The sequence below is a fragment of the Rhinolophus sinicus genome, linkage group LG15 (genome assembly GCF_036562045.2).
Source record: "Rhinolophus sinicus isolate RSC01 linkage group LG15, ASM3656204v1, whole genome shotgun sequence".
Taxonomy (NCBI): Eukaryota; Metazoa; Chordata; class Mammalia; order Chiroptera; family Rhinolophidae; genus Rhinolophus; species Rhinolophus sinicus.
Genome location: NC_133764.1, coordinates 16,586,340 through 16,603,099, shown reverse-complemented (window position 1 = coordinate 16,603,099; position 16,760 = coordinate 16,586,340). Strand labels below are relative to the sequence as shown.

Below are 16,760 nucleotides of genomic sequence, written 5' to 3'. Positions count from 1 at the left end.
GAATCGAGTAAACATGTATTATGTAGTGATTCTATCTCTGGTAATGTTTTTTGTTTGAGTCTTATTTCCAGGGCCAACTCCAGGGAGGCTATGCATAACATACCCCAGTATTAGTCTGTTTGGTTATTCAGAGTGACCCTAGTTTTGCTGATTATTAGTATAGCTACACCAGATTCATTTTGGTTAGTTTCTGCCAGATACAGCTTTCTTATCCTACATTGCTAATGTCTCTTATAATAAACTTATGGCTGAATTTCTTTGAAAAATCCAGTTTGACAATTTGTCTTTTTTCGGACCCTATTTTTTCATATAACCCATTTATATTGTAATTATTGACACATTGAGATTATTTCTGCTATCTTATTTGGACACTCTATTTGTCCTGCACTTTTCTTTCTCTTCCCTACCTTGTCTTTTTATGGATTGATTATGATTATATTCTTGCTTGGGAACTACATCCTGTTTTTCAGTAGTTAATCTAGAAATTTTTAGCATGTACAATTTGCATACCAAAATCTGAAGTTAACCAATATACTTACCTTCTTCCTGAATGACATAAGGACTTTAGAATGTTTATTCCAATCATCTCCCACCCTAATTATCTATTTCATGTGTCTTATCTTTTTTTGAGCTCTGTAAGACTTACTTAGAGTCTCTTTGTATTTGTTACTTTCTTTGATCCACATTCTTTGTTGCATTGCAGACCTTCCACACTGGATCACTTCCCTTCTGTTTGGGCAGTTTTTGAATGAAAATGTCTTTTATTTCACCCTGGTTCTTGAAAGAATTTCACTGAGTATAGACTTCTAGGTTCACAGTTAATTTCTCAGAGTACTTTGAAGATATTTTTCATTGTCTTCCGGTTTATATAGTTGCTAATGAGAAGTTAGCTGTCAATCTAATTTCATTTATTTGTTTTTTGGCGATAATCTGTCTTTTATTTTTCCTGGGTGCCTCTAAGTTCAGTTCTAGGGCTCCACCATGAAGTATCTAAAAATGGATTTATTTATCTTGCTTGGAACAAAATTAGATCATTGTCAACATTTTGATTAAAGCTTGAGCCTTTATCTAATGTTATCTTGGAAAGTGCTGTGACAGACAATATCCCCTGCCTAGGACTGAGAAGATTCTTGGAGATCCAGAAAGGTAGAGGGCTCAGGCACTGACAGAAATGTTGATTATCAGAGTGCTACACTTACCTGCTTTCAGCAAACGGGAGGCCCCGCCTCAGAGCCAGCCATGCCCTCCTGCCCATGCTAAGGCTGGCTCCAGTGGAGCGTCACTTGCCACCCCTGTAGGGAGGGACCCTGGATCTGGGTACAAGAACGGTTAAGTGGCAGGGGCACCACACCTCGTTACGATGGTGCCTGGAAGCCTCCACAGAAGCCAGTGAGGATCAGCGCAGGCTGGGAAGGGTCATACGTGTACATCCCAGAGAGAAGCTGAAGCAGGAAAGCCCTGAATCATCTTGCTGTTTTTCACTCTGTAGAACGTGAGCCACCTGGTTGCTTTTCTTTGTAGCTAAACAAAGGAATACTTTTTAGATGAAATAAAGCCAACTTACTCTCATTTAACAAAGTATTTTATTCAAAAGCTTTTCAGCACCATCTGGTTGTCAGAAAGAATGGGAACCACTTTTTCCTGCCCACCCAACTCCCAATTCCAGAGGCAGAAGGGAAACCATTTGGCTCGAGCTCCCCCTAATAATTATAATTCACATCGTGACCTAATAACTGTAATTCAGATCATGATAAGGTTTTGGTTGTTCTCTCACCCAACGTTCTCTAAGTCTCTACTGAAACCTGACTCAAGTTGAGCTGTGCTCCCTACAGTTCAGAAAAACTGGAAGAATCATGCCCGACTTGACCAACCCCCCATTCCTGGGCTACGGGAGGCACAAACAATTACCTTGGAAAAATCGAATTCAGCGACTGCCATGTAGGAAGGACAGTGGTACTGTCGGGGCAGCATGCAGCTCTGAGCGCTCAAATCTTAGGGTGACCCTCCCCTAACTCTACTCTAGACACAAGGAGTATTAGGTCCGTTTTCTCTCCATACTCCTCAATTGCTCATCCTCCCCCGTCTAATGAAAAGACACGGAACCAAACCTTCATGACAGAGTGAAGACAAACAATTACATCAGACTAAAATGCTAAGAGATCCTGGGCTGTTGGAGATGAGGAGAGGAGAGTGTGACCCGATCTTTCCCTTTGATTTTCTTTAAGAATATTTTGTTTCAACATAAAGCACACGTCCCCAAAGAGGTTCCTGGAGGAGAAATCCAGGGGTCTGACTGTGTCCTGTGGGAAGACACATTCCCCTGTGTCACTTTGGCTTCAGTACCTGGATCTGTCCTTTGCAGCTACGTTAGGTTCCACGGGAGGAGGCAGGACCGGGGGGGGCGTCACTTAGCCAGCGCCCCCATGGGGTCCCAGGCCGGCAGGATGATGGGCTCCTGCTCTAACACCGCCAGTACCTCTTCAGGGACATGCTTCTTGTCCACCACCACTTCGTACACATATTCGGAGAACCACTCGTCTGTCATGCACAGGTAGCCTGCAGGACAGGACAGAAGCCGTAAGTCCGGGGGCGAGGGGCACAGAGCAGAAAGCCCACAAGCACTACAAAGAAGCCTGTTATCAAACTAGTACCTGCATGTGGTTCCGCTTTCCCATCTCTAATCTCACTTCATCTAAGTCTTGCTGGCAATTCTGTGAAGCAGACAGGACAGGCATGGCTGTAGTTTTAACAATTAGAAAACGGGGGCTGAGTGACTCAGTGGCGTGCCCAGTCACACCACTGAGATTCAGAGTGGGGCCTTGGGCCTCAGGCTGTGCCTGGATCCTGCGCTGGCCACACTGTGCAGGCTGCCTCACTGCAGGTGAATGGGTGGCCCTAGAAGGGAGGTGGCAATGCTTCTTGTTCATCCAGTCACACCGAGGTGACGAATCCCTAGGGTCAGAAGGGCGAGCATACCGGTTCCATTCTTACCCTACCCACCGTCTCTGCATCGCTGGCTGTTCTCCTTCCTTCCTCTCTGCCATAAATTCCTACCACAATCAGCTACACTGCTAGGGGAATCCTGATGGGGCCACGTTGTCATTACCAGGTAGGCACTTATTTGCAGACAGCACTACGTGAGTCAAATGATAACACAGCCCTCGCTTTCCCAGGAGGACATACATCTGTGATGAGGAGCAAGCAGAGCTGGACGACTGAGGCAGCTGCTCAGCCTCTCTTCCTCAGTAAGTCCCGAGGGGGGATGAATCTCTCCAGTGCGTAGGGCTGTAGAGAGACATAGCTGTACGAACACCCCAGGTTGAGAGCTCAGCTCAGAAAAAGTGCCATGTCACTAGGTATCCATCATAGAAGACTGCCTGTCTCAGGTCCCACTAGGACAACAAACTCCTCTTCGGGAACATACGTCCAACAAATGTAACCGGGGGAAATGCTTCACCTGAGCCATTGTTAATATAAAGAGCAAAATTACAGCAAGAGACTAAAGTGTGTGTAATTTACAACAAGAATAGGCCAGGGAGTGAGCAGAGAGCACAAAAACGTGTACCTCACAGGGGCCCTGCATGCACCCACACACCCGAGGGTTCATGGGAACTAACAGTCACCACCATCACCACCATCTCACCATATCTGGCACCTACTATACACCAGACACTGGAGCCAATTTTCTCTGAAAGTGTTTGTGCAAATCTAGGTCTGTGCTGTATCATTTCTCACTATGCAGTACCAAGAGAAAGAAGATGCTGGTATTTCTCAAGGATGGTCCTCTAGTAGAGCAGTTCTCAAACTTCTTGGCCCCAGGCCCAAGACTGCACATTCTCACAATTATTGAGAACCCAAAAACGTGTTTATGTGCATTATAACTACTAATATTTACCACAATAGAAATTAAAACAGCCAAGTTAAAAATGTTAATTCATTTCAAAATAAGAATTAAAAAACATGAATATAAATAACAGATTCTTTGGGGGGAAAAAGTTATATCTTCTAGAACAAAATAAATGTTAGTTAGAAAAGTGGCACTGTTTTACAATTCAATGTCTGGTGTCCCAGCAGACAGCTGAATTCTTTTATCTGCCTTCTATGTTCAATCTGTTTTCTGGCTTAAGTAGATGAAGAAAATCTGACCTCACACAGATACGCTGCTGGAGAAGGGAAGACCTTGCAGACCCCGAAGAGGGTCTCAGGGACCCTCAGGGGTCCCCAGACCATACTCTGAGAACTGCTGCTCTAAAAGCAAGACTGTTTTAAATAATTCAACGGCAACATGATGGTAAGTCTAATTCTGTGAGCTAAATGGTGTGACAGAGGACATTACTTAACTTGAAGACACACGGCTGCTTTGGTGAGGTCATCTATGCCCAATGCTGCTCTCCACCTCTGACAGAAATCAAAGCCAGCTTGTCCTGACGTGGCACAGCACGTTTTCCCTCACAAGCAAATGCTCTGGAAAATGCTCACAGGCTCTGACCAAGTCAGGTAAGGGAACTCCTCCTTGCTCCCTGATGCTGGCCAGCCTCCTGACCCAGTGCTCCTTTCCTCACCAGGAGACAGAGAAGGAGAGCGCAGACATACTCCAGCCTGCGCTGTTTCTGGTTTTGGTCTTGACTGTATATACACTCCCGAGTCCTTGGCTTTGCTTGTGCCAGTCAGTCAGGACCTGGCCCTTATTCACCATCACCTACCTACCCTACTGCCACTGAGTTTAGCAACCAAAACTTGGTCAGCTGAAGGGCCAACCAGTACCATTTCTTGGTGCATCCCAAGTAATTGCTTTCTGGGAAACTCAGCATCTGCCTTGCCCAAAAGGAACTTTCCGTAGGTAGGAGACCAGACTACTAAATCCTACGCCAGTTGAGACATTAGTCATCCTTCCCCTCACCCACAACGCTGGCAGAATAAATCCGAAGATTCGCTCTGGACAGCGAGGCAGGTGAAGAAGGGCAGAGGCAGATTCATGTAATAAAGTTCTGTGTCCTCATGACAATCCTATCATCACACCATCAGATGAGTCTTCAAAGAACGCACAGAGAAAATGGACACTAAGTACATCTACACATCTTGTTCCACAAGCAGGTCAGATTCAGCCCTCGCAAATTAAAACTCCTATCAACTGCAATCCACCCTTTCAGTGTCCCTGCCAAGAGGACCTGCCTTGATTAGCCTCTCTCTTCAGGATATGAGTTCTTTGGAGGCCCACAAAAACGTCACAGTCGAGGTGGCTGCCAAGTAATTGCACTCTAAGTAGATAATGAACTTGTGGCTGCCGTAACTGTGGACACTACGTGTCTTGGAGTTTGGCTGAGAAGATTAAGATCAGTCCGTCTGAAACCCCAGTGAGCAAAGTACCTACTCAGGCGGCTTTAAAGCGACCACTTTGATGAGGAAAGTCGTAGCTTCTAGCCCTTAAGCCCTCTGGCCATTAGAAAAAGGCACTTCCCCAGGAAAAGGGAAAAGAAGAGGTAAATCTGCTGCAGGGATCCCAAGGTTTACACTTAGGGAAACAAATAGGTAAGTAGACAAAGAAAAGTCAGCTGTAGGAACTAAGGTGAAATTCAATTTTGTTTAAACTTTAATGTCTTGTTTACATGCAATGAGAAAGAAAGAAAAGAAGTAAACAGTCCCTCAGAGAAACTGGCAATGTTTCTGTGTTTCAGAGAAAAAATAGTGGCAGTTTGTAAAGGGAAGAACTGCGTCTGAGGACACACCTCTAGACTGGTTAGACCAAATTCATTCGCTCAGAGACAGAATAGTTTAAAAAGGGTTAATTTACGGAAAACAAGACCTTTACCTGAGAAAACTGTTTTCTGAAATCCTACCAGAGATCTAAGAGGTAATTAAACCTCTCAGACTAAATTAAGGTGACAAATGCATTATCATTTATGAATTAGATATAGTTTATATTTTTTGTTGACTTCGTTCTATAAAGTATTTCACTTCATTTCACTAACAAACTATTTGTGGTTATTTTATTTTTGCTATTTAAAAACAAAAGGAGTGACAAAATCAAGTTATGGTTCTGCTAGGAGGGATCTCTCTGGCCGCACGGACTAAGGAAGGCGGATGACTGAGGCCTCATTAAGTCACTGCCAATCTTCCACTCCACGGTGATAACTCTAGTTGGAAGAAAGGCTTCCAGAAAGGAAAGCAAAAACCTCCCTGACACTTGTCTCACATTTCAAACTTCCAGTAAGTACTAAGAAACCACACCATAGAATATTAGTCATTTAAAATGGAATTGCAAAGACTATGTGGCAACATGGGAAAATGTTTAAAATGAATATTAGTCATTTAAAATGGAATTGCAAAGACTACTTAGCAACATGGGAAAATGTTTAAAAGTGATGTAAGTGTTAAAAAAATGGTATATCCTATATTATTACAACTATGTTACAAATCCAGATACACAGCGGTGGGGACGAGGGGGGAAACGAGAAAAACAACAAAATGAGAATTTTATATCATAGGGTAGGTGATTTCCCCCCTAAATTTCTGAAGCATTATATTGCTTTTTGACTCCTGAAAGATTACCTAAGTAATTCATGTTCATTATAAAAAAGTTTGGAAACATGGGAGGAGAAAGATGAGGAGAAGGAGGAAGAGGTAGATGAGAAGAAGAAGACAAATATAAATTTAAAAACTGCCTACAAGGAGGGATAAACCCTCTGCCAATTTTACATATATCCTTTGATAGCTTCTACATGTAGACTACACATTTAATAAAAATGAGATCATACATGCTCTTTTATTACAAAGTATCACACATGCCGTGTTCCAATATTGCTCTTTCCAAACAAAAAATAAAAATACTTCCATCTATATCATAATTTTCAAGGGCTGTATCTGTATGAGCAAACTGAAATGTATCCCATGTTGGTGCAATCTAAATTGTTATTTTGTGCTTCGAAACAACACTGCTATAAACATTTTTGTAACAAAAATCGTTGTCACATCCTTAATTATCTATTTAATTTCCTTATATCCTCATCAATACTTGGTCTATATAATTACAAAGTTTCTCTTTGGGTCTAATTTGAACTGTGTGTGTGTTTGCTTGCTATTTACAGGTTTCTTTTGTAAAGTGCCCATTTGGGACCTCTGCTTATTTTCAACGGGTGGTTTTGCTCTCTGTCATAGTAATCAGAAATAGTGAACTATAAGATGATAATAATAATGGTTGCAAACAGTTTTCCTATTATGTAATTTGTCTTCTAATTTAGTTTACGATGTTTCCTAGTCTACGAAAATTTTTTATTTTTATGAAGCCAAATTTACCAATCTCTTCCTTTATGGCTTCTAAATTTGGTAAATACATGCAAACATCTTTCTGCAATTATAACGAAAAATAAATAAGAGAAAAAAAGTAGGGTAATGTTAAGAAAACATTAGAAACAGTCTCAATGAAAAACTCATCACTCACTGAGGACTTGACACAATCTAGTCCCTAATTATGAACATATACAATTTTAATGGATAATTACGTAGTGACAGTCTGTCAACCACTTCTGTTAGGTACCCACTGTACAAAGCAGGCCCTAACGCCTTACATTTGTATAGACTATGTTGCAAATGTGCAAAATGATGCTATCCCTATGGAATGGAATTTGGCAATATCTAGAAAAATTTCAAATGCATTTACCCTTTTCACTAAGCAATGCCATTTCCGGGACTTTATCCTACAGACACAAAGACCTTGCATGCACACAATATGAATTATGCATTCTGTATTTATTAATGCATAATAATAACTAATACTTATTTAGTTCTTACTATGTGTCAGGCACTATTCTAAGCATTGTACATGTATTAATTCACTGCAATGTTATTTATAATAGCAAAAGACTGGAAACAACCCACATTCTGTCAGTAAGAGAACTGGTTAAATAAATTATGGTCCATCCCGACAATGGAAGATAATGAAGCTGTACTGACGTGGAAAAGTACTGATACGGAAATGCCTCCAAGTCATGCCATTAAATGAAGTGAGAGCAAGATGCAAAGCAGGGTATAAGGTATGCTACCTTTGGTGCACTAAAAAACACTGGAAAGATAAGAGAAACAAACATAAACGGTACGAGGGGGATAGAATGGCCAGTGACAAAGATGGAAACAACATTCCTCTTTATATACTTTGTATTTTGATTTTGGAACAATGTAATTTTATTATTTATTAAATGAATTACACTCTAGAAGCAAAACCAAACACACACACACTCACACACATTTCAGTCTGTAGGGAGCTTACACTTCACAATGCAATTTCCCATCCATTATCCTTTTTTTATTCTAATCCTTACAACTACAAGGTAGGCAGGGTTGGTACGAGTTGTCTAAAGTCATGTGGCCAGTAAGTAAAGCCTACACTCAATCCCAGCTCTTCACTTCAGATCCAGTCTTTTCCAGGGGCTCAGCTTTCTCCAGTAGAGCACTCAGCAGCAAGAGATGTGGCACGTAGTTACGGATTCAGCAACAGATAATAGCATGCAATCTAGCTTAGTGAGGCACCTGAGTGGAATCGATTCCATCGCTCACACATCCTACGTCAACAGTCACATGCCTAGTTTTTGCGGAGTCCATTTATGAGGTATTTTGTATCTTTAAATCAAAGCAATGTGTTCTAAGTGCACGTATTCAGAAGAATGGAGAGCAGCATTGGTTGGAAGTTAAAAACAAAACCAAACCAAACCACAACCAGAGGAAGGGAACCAAAACCACCACTTATGAGACAGACATTTGGACGGACAGGCAGCTGAGAAGAGGCTTCTTTTTCATCCAGAGTAAACACAGAAGTCCAGCTATGTGGTGAGGATGCATTCTTGCCCCTAAACCTTTTGCTGGTAAGAGAAGGGATACCCTTATAGCTGGATATTAACTGCAGCCTCTTTCAGAAACAAAAGCTAAAGAAGATACGATTTCCCTGGTAAATACACCAGGAAAAAGCCGAGTGGAAAGTATGGTAGTGAAAGGGGGTTGTTTTGGTTTGTGGGTTGTATTTTTTTAAACCATCAAACCACAACAAAGTTATGAGGAAGTGCCCTCTGCTAAAGCGTCCAGAAGCCTGTTTGCCTCTGAGGAGAGAAGGCAACACACCCACCAGCCTGATGCCCCCCTCCCCGGGCCCAGTGAGCACGATCCAGGCAAGTCTGAGAGCACACACAATTCTGCCAGGATCTTGCTGTAGGGTAGGAGAGGAAAACACAGATTTTCAGGTGTCATCCACAGGTCTGCTTTCCTGCAGAAACTCAATGACTTCTCTCTGATCCCCAAACTGTCACTACACATATTTGTTTCAGGCAAAGTCTGCTTTTTGATCATTCCTCAAAAGCTGCATGGATGGCAGGCCATATTACTTCTTGGCCTCACTCCTCAGACCTGCCTGCCCAAAGAATGCTCCACGTGCTAAGAGCTACCCTTCTCAGCTACCGTTTCCCTGGCTGGCCTCCCACGTCCTTTCCAAAACAACCCACAACCTTAGCCATCATTCCTAAAACTCCACTCACCCATGAAGAATCACTAAGGAGCCTTCACATTTCCAATCACTCACCATCTCCCTTGCAGTTTATCTCCTATATTACTTTGTCCCTATTCCTGTGTTTTACGTGATTTGTTCTTATAACAAATTACTAACACCTTATGGAGCAAGATTTACAGCCTCAGTTATCCCAGCTTCAGTTTCACCGCTCCCCCCGACACAACCTGTACCTAGAATTTGAAGGAATTAAATAATAAAATGTTGCTGATGTGGCATAACAGGACCACTGATTGGGCTTCCACCCTCACCGCTTGTAAAGTTTCCAGAAATTGCCTTCAGGGCCAACCCCACAGCCTTTCCCTTGACTCATTTTTCGGACCGCTCTGCCGCAGTACGACGCACCAGCAGGTTCTCCCTGACATCACCTCGCCACTCGGCTTCTCTCTAACTCCTCACCCGCTCCAATAACTCCAGCTTCAATGTCTTCCTGTTGTGTCCCCACTGAGGGAGCCCTTCCTGGTTCTTCCTCTTTGTCACCTGCCTTCTTGGGGAAATCATCTCTTCTCTTGCTTTTCTCAGTCTATTTATCCCATATCTTACAGTCTGAGGAGCACGCCATGAATGTCACTCTGTCACATCACAGCCCTCTTCAAGCTCCCTTCCTGTGTCCCAGGTGAATAAGTATAAATTCCTCTGAGGGTGAGAGACAGTCATTTCACCATGGTCTGTGCACGGTTCCCTGCATCCCATCAATAAACATGAGGTGATGCTATTGCTAATGGTTTCCCCTCAGCACTAGGTTTATTCACCTCCACTGCTTGCTCTCCTGAAACGAAGCCCATGTGAGTCACCCATCCAGGAAATGGGTGACGTAGCACACTGGCTGCACTGGGGTCCTGAAGCAGCAGAGACCTACAGCTAGCACCATGGGCACGTGAGACAGCCCTCTCCTAGGAGGGAAAGGTTAAGGAGCCACATGTGCTCGCTTTCCTGCCCTCACTGATCTACAGGTAACACTAACAACGGTCACAATGATAGCTATTCATAATATTTTTGAGCGCTTCCTATATGCCTGGCACAATTCTCACATCAACTAAGGTAGGTACAATTATTTTCCCCATTTGCAGTGCAGGAACCTAAGGCTTAGACAAGCAGAAGGTGGGTGCCAGGATGCGGACCAGGCAACTTCTGTGCTTTAGCCTCTATCCTTCTCAAACCAATGTAAACATACCTTGGACACAATCTGGTGAACATAACAGATCCTCTCAACAGGAGAAAGCAAATATACACATATAAATTTACATTAAATGTGAGGGGATTTCTCCCTGAAACGGATGCCTGGTTGCAGGTTAGGAGGAGCCTCTGTCCCTTAGTTTGTTCCCCTTGCAAACGGTAGCCCTCTCTCCTAGTCACACACTTTGATAAGAAAGCAGCGGTCAATCTGAGAGCACATACTTCCTCTGTTCCACTCCAATGTACTATTTTTAGCCCGGTCATGCATGCTCTTGAGTTAATAAAAATGAGGATGAGCAGTCCCTCTGCAAGAACTCAGATACCCACATTTATGGCAGCAGCACTTCTCCCAAGCCTGCAGACAGGAAAACCCTGAGTGACATAACAAATTTATATCTTGCCCCTTTCCAGGAAATCAGAAGCCTCTACTTTTAGCGCATGTAATTTTCTCTTGTTTTGGCAAGTTCAGCTCAACATTGTCTATAACTTGAATTATTTGTGCCAAAATCCAAAACAATCGCAAACTCATCTGCAAATCATCAGTTATCTTTTATAGGTAACATATGTTTTTAAGGAAGCTGCCTGTGTGAAATTAAGATATTTGAATCCCAATTCTACCTCTGACACTGTGCAACTGAGTAAGTCAGAACCTCTCAATAAGCTTCAGTTTTTCCCCCACATAAACTTGGGCATAATCACCCATGTTCCTATCCTGATGCCATGAGGAAAAATAAATACAAATACATTAGCAAACCTTGAATTCTTATGAAGCAAGATGCTATGACCTATATGTCCTGAGGACCTCTGACAGAAATATGGAATTTTCATTAAACTCTTTAGAGTTACATAACAGTATACCATTTGAAAATTGCTTTCATACATTATTTCATTTGATGGATATATGGAGACATACTGTAGGACCTCATAAGGAAACAGTAGTTATCCGTGTTACTGATGGAAAAATGTGAAATCATAAGGAGTTAAATTACTGTCCAGGATCTACAATCAAGAAATTAGTAACTGTCTCTCCTGGTTCCACAGTGTAACATTTTTATATGAAGGACATGACAGGTTTCATGTCTAGCTGTGGACATACTGTCTCCAGAATCACATGGGGTAATTTGGCTGGTGAGGCAAGTAAAGGCCATACTGCTGGTTTTCAGGAAGCAGGAGAAGTCCAGATATGATCTGAATCAGCCATGTAAGTTTCTTTCCAGATTAATCTCTAATATGCCAAAGTCTCTTTAACAGATCATCCAGAGACTCCCTTTTAGGAGGAAATCTGGAAATTTTACTGAAATGAAGTCAGGAACTGAGAGGCTTATTTGTAAGAAAGATGAAGAATGTGGTTTCAGAACAACTTCTAATGTTCATGTATCTGAAAAGCACAGAAGCAATTTGAAAAATGAAATGCTAATCTTGGTTCAAAATGAAAACCAGAAAAACATTTTTAAAAAGATAAAAGATTTTTCCTTCAGTGACTACTGAAGAATTAGAGAATAACAGTCCCCCTACCCTCACTTAAAAGTTGTTATTTAGCATATTAAGAAACTAGATTAGGGGCGGCCGGTTAACTCAGTTGGTTAGCGCACTGTGCTCTTAACAACAAGGTTGCCGATTCGATCCCCACATGGGCCACTGTGAGCTGCACCCTCCACAACTAGATTGAAACAACTACTTGACTTGGACCTGATGGGTCTTGGAAAAACACACTTAAAATAAATAAAAGTTAAAAACAAATAAACAAAGAAACTAGACTAAATATTAAGAATGATGCAATGATAATTCTAGGTTCAGAGCTCTGCTGTACCAGACTTTAGGGCCGGGGGGTGGGGGTTCCTTCATACTATTCTGTTCACTTTACATATGCTTGAAATTGTCCAGGATAAAAAATTAAGAAGAAAATTAAAAACCATATTATAGAGCAGCATGTGCAAAATAATTCTGGGAAATTTGGGGTACCGTGTTTCCCCGAAAATAAGACCTAGCCGGACAATCAGCTCTAACGCATCTTTTGGAGCAAAAATTAAGATAAGGCACCGGCCGGTGGCTCAAGCAGTTAGAGCTCCGTGCTCCTAACTCCGAAGGCTGCCGGTTCGATTCCCACATGGGCCAGTGGGCTCTCAACCACAAGGTTGCCAGTTCAATTCCTCCAATCTCGCAAGGGATGGTGGGCTCTGCCCCCTGCAACTAAGATTGAACACGGCACCTTGAGCTGAGCTGCCTCCCAGATGGCTCAGTTGGTTGGAGTAAGGGCTCTCAACCACAAGGTTGCCGGTTCGACTCCCGCAAGGGATGGTGGGCTGCGCCCCCTGCAACTAGCAACGGCAACTGGACCTGGAGCTGAGCTGCGCCCTCCACAATTAAGACTGAAAGGACAACAACTTGAAGCTGAACAGCACCCTCCACAACTAAGATTGAAAGGACAACTTGACTTGGAAAAAAGTCACACTGTTCCCCAATAAAGTCCTGTAAAAAAAAAAAAAAAAAAAAAAAAATTAAGATAAGACCTGGTATTATATTATATTATGTTATTATTGTATTATATAAGACCCGGTCTTATATTATGTTATATAAGATCCGGTCATATATTATAGTAAAATAAGACCGGGTATTAAATTAATTTTTGCTCCAAAAGACGCATTAGAGCTGATTGTCTGGCTACATCTTCTTTTTGGGGAAGCATGGTAATTACATATAGTTTTTGCCCAACTGCTAACTTTTGACACAACTCTCACCAGATGCCCAATCCCTCTCCCTCCTCACTCACATTCCCAGGCAAATTGGTACTTTAAAAGCCCTTTCTCCTGACATCAGACATTTACATGATGTCTTCAGATCCTTTATAGTTTTATGTCCTCTCGGCCACTAGTTTCTGATCACCAAAGATCATGAAGTATCTTATTTCCACGAGTGGACTAGATGCTACTAGAACAGAGAAGTTGAGAGGAAGCACATTTTAGTGGTTAAGAAAACAGGTTCTAGCGTCAAACTGGGGTCACTTTGGCTTAAAGATTATGCTCTTCTCAGATGAAATTTTACAAACTATTTACTCTAACAAACCTATCAATTTTTCAAAATGAGAGACAATGTAACAAATCCGATGATCTATTCCTTCATCCAATTGTGAAATCCGTTTCTGACATGATCCATACACACGCATAGTCAAGTATTTTAAGCAGCGGAGAAAAGAAAGCCATGTTGGTTGTACATGTTAGATACACATCCAATTTTCTGTCGGCTGACTAAGAAACTAGAATTCACCAACATGAAGAAATGCAACAGGCCCAGTAAGACAAGAATTAATTTCTCCTTTTATGTCTCTTGAGATCAGAGGGAACCTGTGTCCATGTGGCAAAACAATCAGGTTATTTGATTTTCTTTAGTAATCTCTGGACAGGAAGGGTTATGAACGTGACCAATGGGGAAGACAAAAGCCAGGACAGGGCAGAGGGCAAGGGCAGCCTGCCCAGGTAACTCTGCTCTTTACCTCGAGCTTATACTACCAACACTGCTTTTTCAGAAACCATCAATCTTAACAGGTAGAAATCCCAAAGAGAATAGTAACAAACTGTTAACAACGTTATCTACAGAAACAAAATCCCAGCAATGCTGTTTAAGGTGGTCCCGTCTCGTGAGAGCACAAACAGAGGTTCTGCCTCAGACGTGCTAGCCAATACCCACAGGATGACAGACAGGAGGGCCCTGCTGGGTAAACACACACCACCAGCATAATAACATACTACACAGTCTCCTAAGGTCAGGCCAAGTGTGCCAATTAAATTAGATCATGTTTTCTTTCCTTCCTTCCTGTTAAGTCTTCATTACCAAGAAATACATGAGAATAATTTATTTTGGCTCTGAATGAACTATTCCCTACCCCCACTCAGTTCAATTTCTTATCTTTTGGCTCTCTACTGAAATGCTTTGCTCTGCATAACCTCAGGTATTTCAGTTGTTGAGAACAAAAAAGTTACTTGAATCTTAACTGGACAGCTGTGGATTTCACAAGGAAGGATTACAGGCAGACCACTGAGATCAAGACCCCAGCTCTCTCAACACTCAGTCAATCCCGTGTATCTGCGGTTTCCACATCTATGGATTCAACCAACCGCAGAGGGAAAATATTTGGGGAAAAAAAAGTTATGTTGTAGCTGATGTGTACTACGCAGTTAGGCCTACAATGGGTGTGTCTGTACTGAACGTGTACAGACTTCTTTCTTGTCGTTAGTCCCTAAACAATACAGTATAACAACTATTTACAAAGCATTTAAATTGTGTTAACTAACACAATTTAAATAAGTAATCTAGAAGTGATTACAGGAGGATGGGCGTAGGTCGTGTGCAAATACTACACCATTTTATATAAGGGCTTGCACCTCCGTGGAGTCTGGTGTCCATGGGCTCCTGGAACCAATCCCCCGCGGATACAGAGGGGAAGACTGCAGTAATAGAGTAAGTCAGCAAAACCAAAACTTTTGCTGAGTAGGAGTAAAGAGGTACAGCTGAATAAAAACAGAAAAATAGCAAAGTGGCCCAGAACCTTCTCTGAGAGTAGGTATTTAGGCTCAAAGTAAAAGACAATAACTCACACCACTCAAAACACAGAGTATTTGCCTCACTTTATGAGCGTTTATCCTCTCTTAATGGGTATCACTACCATCTATAAACTCAATGACTGATAAAGATAAAAAAAGTCACAGAAGCAAGCCAACACTTCCAGGCTCATCTAAACAAACCATAATTTCAGTCCTTTTCCTGGACACTAACTTTTATGATAACAAACCCAACTAGAGGAAAACGAGACCAAAAATGAAACAGAAGCTACAGAGGTTCATCTGAAGCTGTACCTTATGTTTTAAATGTTACAAATGATCAAATCCTTCCAATTCAAGAAAAGCTATTCCCTTGCACTCATTTCTTAATGATCCCCAATTTACAGATATAACTGTGAACTGTTTATTTTTAATCTCTCTGTTAGCTTTGTTAAGGTTTATAACCCCTCTCTACCTGACCCCAACGTGTATTTGTCTTAAAACGAAATTCAACTTGTAAGAAATAACCAATTAAAAATATGTTGCACTTTTAATTCATAATAGTAATTTAACAAGCACCATGTATATAATCACAGAACTATAACAGAAACCACAGAAGGGGGACATGCAACTACCTTAAGATGAACAGAAATGCACTAACAGCACTGTTTGTTTATATAGAAACACTGAGCTGCTGAGTTTCACAGCAGATCCCACAGTTACTTAGCCAAAACTCACCAAAGATCATTTCGTAGGGAGATGACAAGACTTGGAAGGACAGATTAAATGGCCTTCAGGTTTTGGCCATCACATACCCACCTGTGCGGCTCAAACGCAGCCCACTCAAGCCCGGTCAAGTTCAAAACTCAGGTTAACAGGCTCTTCTACGACAGAAGTTTTCAAACAGAAACGACTGAAGCCCCATCTGCTTACTTCCAAACCTCCACCCCCACCCCTCCTCCACCTTTTACCCTTGGAAATCCTGGGGCTCTGAGGAATAGTTGGAAAAATCACTATTCTAAACATAGAAGGACGCAAGAAGCAAAGAAAGAGTTGCTGAGATCTCTATTTCTTCTCTTTTCCCTTCTCTTTCTTTCTTTTTTTTTTTTTAAAGAAAATTTTGGCTGATTCCTGCTTGGGTGAGATGTATGCTGAAGTTTGATTCCAAGTGTCTGGGTATCTCACTGGCTTCCCTACTTTTCCTCCAAGTCTTCTATCCAGTCTAGTAAGCTTGGTTGATGTGTTTCTCCTAGCCAGAATCCACTGGCTAAAAGGAAGGATATGAACTCTGCAAAAGAGCTGCTACAAAATGCCACCAACACATAGCACACATGCAAATACATGCACACATGCACTATTATTCTACAGTAGTCACCACTTTTGGTTTGAAACCCTAAATATTAAAGCATAAAAGCTCCTTAAAAGGCATTGATTTACTATGAAAAAGTCTTTAAAAATATGGTCTCAAAAATTTGCAAGAAAATACCCTGAACTGTGAATCA

General features: G+C 41.8%; 1 protein-coding gene across 2 annotated transcripts in view; it reads right to left on the bottom strand.

Annotated features, from left to right (window-relative positions):
• Positions 1 to 1,564: 1,564 nt before the first annotated feature.
• Positions 1,565 to 16,760, bottom strand: part of BLMH (bleomycin hydrolase) — a 43,273-nt gene continuing 28,077 nt past the window's right edge. Inside the window, exons 12-13 of one of the 2 annotated variants that reach the window (XM_074319575.1) lie at positions 2,652 to 2,711; positions 1,565 to 2,556 (exon numbers count right to left, since the gene is read on the bottom strand). In XM_074319575.1, coding sequence (XP_074175676.1) covers positions 2,689 to 2,711 — 23 coding nt within the window. In that variant the 3' untranslated portion in view covers positions 1,565 to 2,556; positions 2,652 to 2,688. The remainder of the gene's footprint in view (positions 2,557 to 2,651; positions 2,712 to 16,760) is intronic. The other variant, XM_019739540.2, reaches the window with a different exon arrangement.